We start from the raw sequence: 3,197 nt of genomic DNA, 5'->3' as shown, positions 1-3,197 counted from the left end.
TATATACATATATATATATATATATATATATAAATCACTGTATTTACCTTTCTTTGATGATTTATATATATATATAATGTATTATATATACATATATATATATGTTATTATTAAGGTTTATTAAACATAATGTGGAAAGAGAATTGTAAAAATATGCCTACCCTAAATTGAAAAGAGATACATAGGCCTAATAAAAAATATTGAACATAAGTATAGTGTAAGGATAATTATATACTTATTGAAGAGAGAGGAAAAGAAAAAGGTGTTGGTGGGGAAAATCGTCAACTGTTTATCTGACGTTTATTTCAATGAAAGATTTTTTGAGTTTTAAGAAACACTCACCATATACGTAGAGAGTAAATGAGCAAATTGCATTATCTTCGCCAGGAGCGGTTGCCGTATATGGAAGAACTTGAGCTGTATTAATTGGAAAATTCGCAACGACACCTGGAATAAATGGCGGTGATGAAGTTAGTGTGACCGATGCTGCAACGCCAGAGGAATTCACGTTGGCTGTTATCTCGGGGATAGTGTAGGCATATGGAAACGCTCCTGAATTATTTACCACCTGATCTTCTACTGGGCAATTGTTGAATAAAACTGAAAAAACAAACACCACCATACCCAATTAAGTTAAAACACAAGAGTTTGTTAGTACAACTAAAAATTCTCGAATAAGCGCCGCCCTCGAATAAGCGCCGTAGAAACGTGATTTTTTTTCGCCAAGCGCCGCTTTCGAATACTGTATACAGGCAAGGTGAGGTCAAGAAGCCGGAGCTTTTTTGCACTTTTAAAGCGTCACAGCAGGTCGAGATCCATGAAAAGTCGTATATAAAGTTGTGGGTTTACCCACATCTTTATATTTACACAAGTAATTAAAATTGTTTATTCACAGATTAATCTCACTGATAAACAATTCTACTATATTTGGCTGGTGCATATGAACTTCTATTAAGAGACATAATTTCATTATTTTCTTTCCATAAATATTATTAAACGTTAACTAGCACCTCATAACGACATTTGAATGATAAAAATCGGCTCGGTATAACACATTTTACCGAGTACGAAATTTAAGTTAGTGGAACATACTGCTGTTACATCTTCTAATTTTACCCCGCCGAACAGTGGGCCAGAATTATTTGTTTCAAAGTGTGCCAAAAGTCAATACTCATAAGAAAATACTGATTATGTTCATGTTAAGACTGTTTAAGGGGTTTTCAAACCTGCTGAATTCAATTAAACTATTTTTAAATATGTATTACTGTTTTTTGATTGGATGAGTAAAATATTCATTGTAACACCTAGGCAGATTCATATTACCTTGGTTATTAGAACATATAATGGGTTTTCTAACCTGTAGATTTCAACGCAAGCATATTTAAATATGTATGACGTCATTAAAGTATTTTTTTTATTGGATGACGTAAAATTTAAGATCTAGACAGAATAACTTGCCAGAGCTCAGTATGACACGAATGAGGGTTTGTAGACCGGCAAATTCAAATTAGAACATTTTACACTTTATGTGACATTATTAAAATACATTTCTTCAAAGAAAAGTGTGGAAGGTGGAGTGTTAAGAAGACACCTGCAGTACCCCCTTAGTCCGTGTCCACCCCATTAGTCAGCCCTCACCAGTGAAAATAAGCACAAAAGATCACGGTCAAACAGACTGAATTTACCTAATATCGCTATAATTTGCGTGAGCAATAATTGTTGTATTTGAATGGATGCTAAATAAATAAATTTTAAAAAAAGAAATTCAATGAGCGGTCCCACTTCATCGGGCATTTACCCCCATCCCATCACTCACCTTGGGATGCCCTTATCATCTCCAGAGGCAATTTGGCTTCAGATTTAGGATGGAGTCAAAATGTTTAAAAAAAATAAATAAAAAAATAAAAACAAAAGAGAAAGTGTCGGAAAAAATGATTCCTAGAATAATTGACTTCAAAATGAAAGGGGGTCGAGGTCCTTCCCGGAAAAATGTTGTTTCCTAAATGGCGAGAAATGAGATTTCCCGACTTTTGAGGTGTATTTTAATGACATTTAAGTTTTTTAAAGTTCAAGACTTTCCCTCCCTTGAAAACATTCATGTCAACTTTGTCATTCTTATTACAGTAAACAGGCCTATGTGTGTATAAAAAAAATGAGTAGTTGCATACGTAGGCCTATTTTCCATGAACCGATGAACCCCAAATAGGACGGTGGTGGGAAAATGTTGATTCCTCTATGTCGGAAAACGGGTTTTCTCAACTTCTGAAATTTTGGTTTCCCTCTCTTGACGTTTTTTAATGAATCGATGAACCCTAAAGAGGAACCGGGGGAGAGGCGCGGAATCATGTTAGCCCCTGGAAAATTTTGATTCCTAGATTGCGGGAAGTGAGCTTTTCAGACTTCTGAAGTATCTTTTAATGTCCTTTAATAAAAACAAAATCAAGGTTTACCCTATTGAAAACGGTCAGGTAAATTTTCTGATTTTTAATACAGTAAAGAGGCCTATTGTGTGTAGAGGTATAAATATGATTAATTGCTTACACATTCTTTTTTTTTCTTTCTTTTCTTTTCTTTTTTGAAACGGGGTCATCCCCCATCAAAATTTTGATTGAGCATTTCCGACATTTAATTGTCCAATTGTAACACAAAATTCAATAATCAGCTTACGGGTCCTGGAAAAGTAAGTCTAGAATTATTTTTAAATATTTATTTATTTAATGTTTTTGTCCAAGGGGTTGTAGTCAGGACCCTGACCCCTCCAGATCCACCAATGATCTCCCTCCCCAATTCACTCCTAGATATGGCACTGGAAATCGAGTGTACTAGATTTTACATTTGGCACCCAATGGCTGCAGGAATGATTTTATCGTATGCCTTAATTAAAAAACGGCGCTTTTGTAGGGGGGGGGGGGTATATTAAATCGCTTGCTAAATGCAGGGTGGCAGATATTGGCAGCTAAACTTGGCATCAACGTAAAGCTTAGGCTCTGCCAGAAATGTTGATATCAAAAGCATGACGAAAATCGCCGGCAATTCTAACTTTTAAGTTGGTTTTATGAAAAAAATGTTTTTAAGCGTTTTTGGCTCATATTTAATGTCCTTTATTCTAAAAATAGACCAATAATGTCATTTTTTATTTTACTATCTAATTTAGTTAACAATAGGCAAATACTGCAAGAAGTATCAAGTTGACTGCT

General features: G+C 34.6%; 1 protein-coding gene across 1 annotated transcript in view; it reads right to left on the bottom strand.

Annotated features, from left to right (window-relative positions):
* LOC117113252 (hyalin-like) overlaps positions 1-1,835 on the bottom strand; it is a 4,454-nt gene extending 2,619 nt beyond the window's left edge. The window contains exons 1-2 of the mRNA XM_033256550.1: positions 1,817-1,835; positions 343-600 (exon numbers count right to left, since the gene is read on the bottom strand). Coding sequence (XP_033112441.1) covers positions 343-600; positions 1,817-1,835 — 277 coding nt within the window. The remainder of the gene's footprint in view (positions 1-342; positions 601-1,816) is intronic.
* Positions 1,836-3,197: the final 1,362 nt, after the last annotated feature.

This window comes from Anneissia japonica, unplaced genomic scaffold (genome assembly GCF_011630105.1).
Source record: "Anneissia japonica isolate Jap-2015-1 unplaced genomic scaffold, ASM1163010v1 scaffold287707_len98911_cov140, whole genome shotgun sequence".
Classification (NCBI taxonomy): domain Eukaryota; kingdom Metazoa; phylum Echinodermata; class Crinoidea; order Comatulida; family Comatulidae; genus Anneissia; species Anneissia japonica.
Note: the sequence above shows the minus strand (reverse complement) of the source record. Positions and strands in the feature narration are given on the sequence as shown.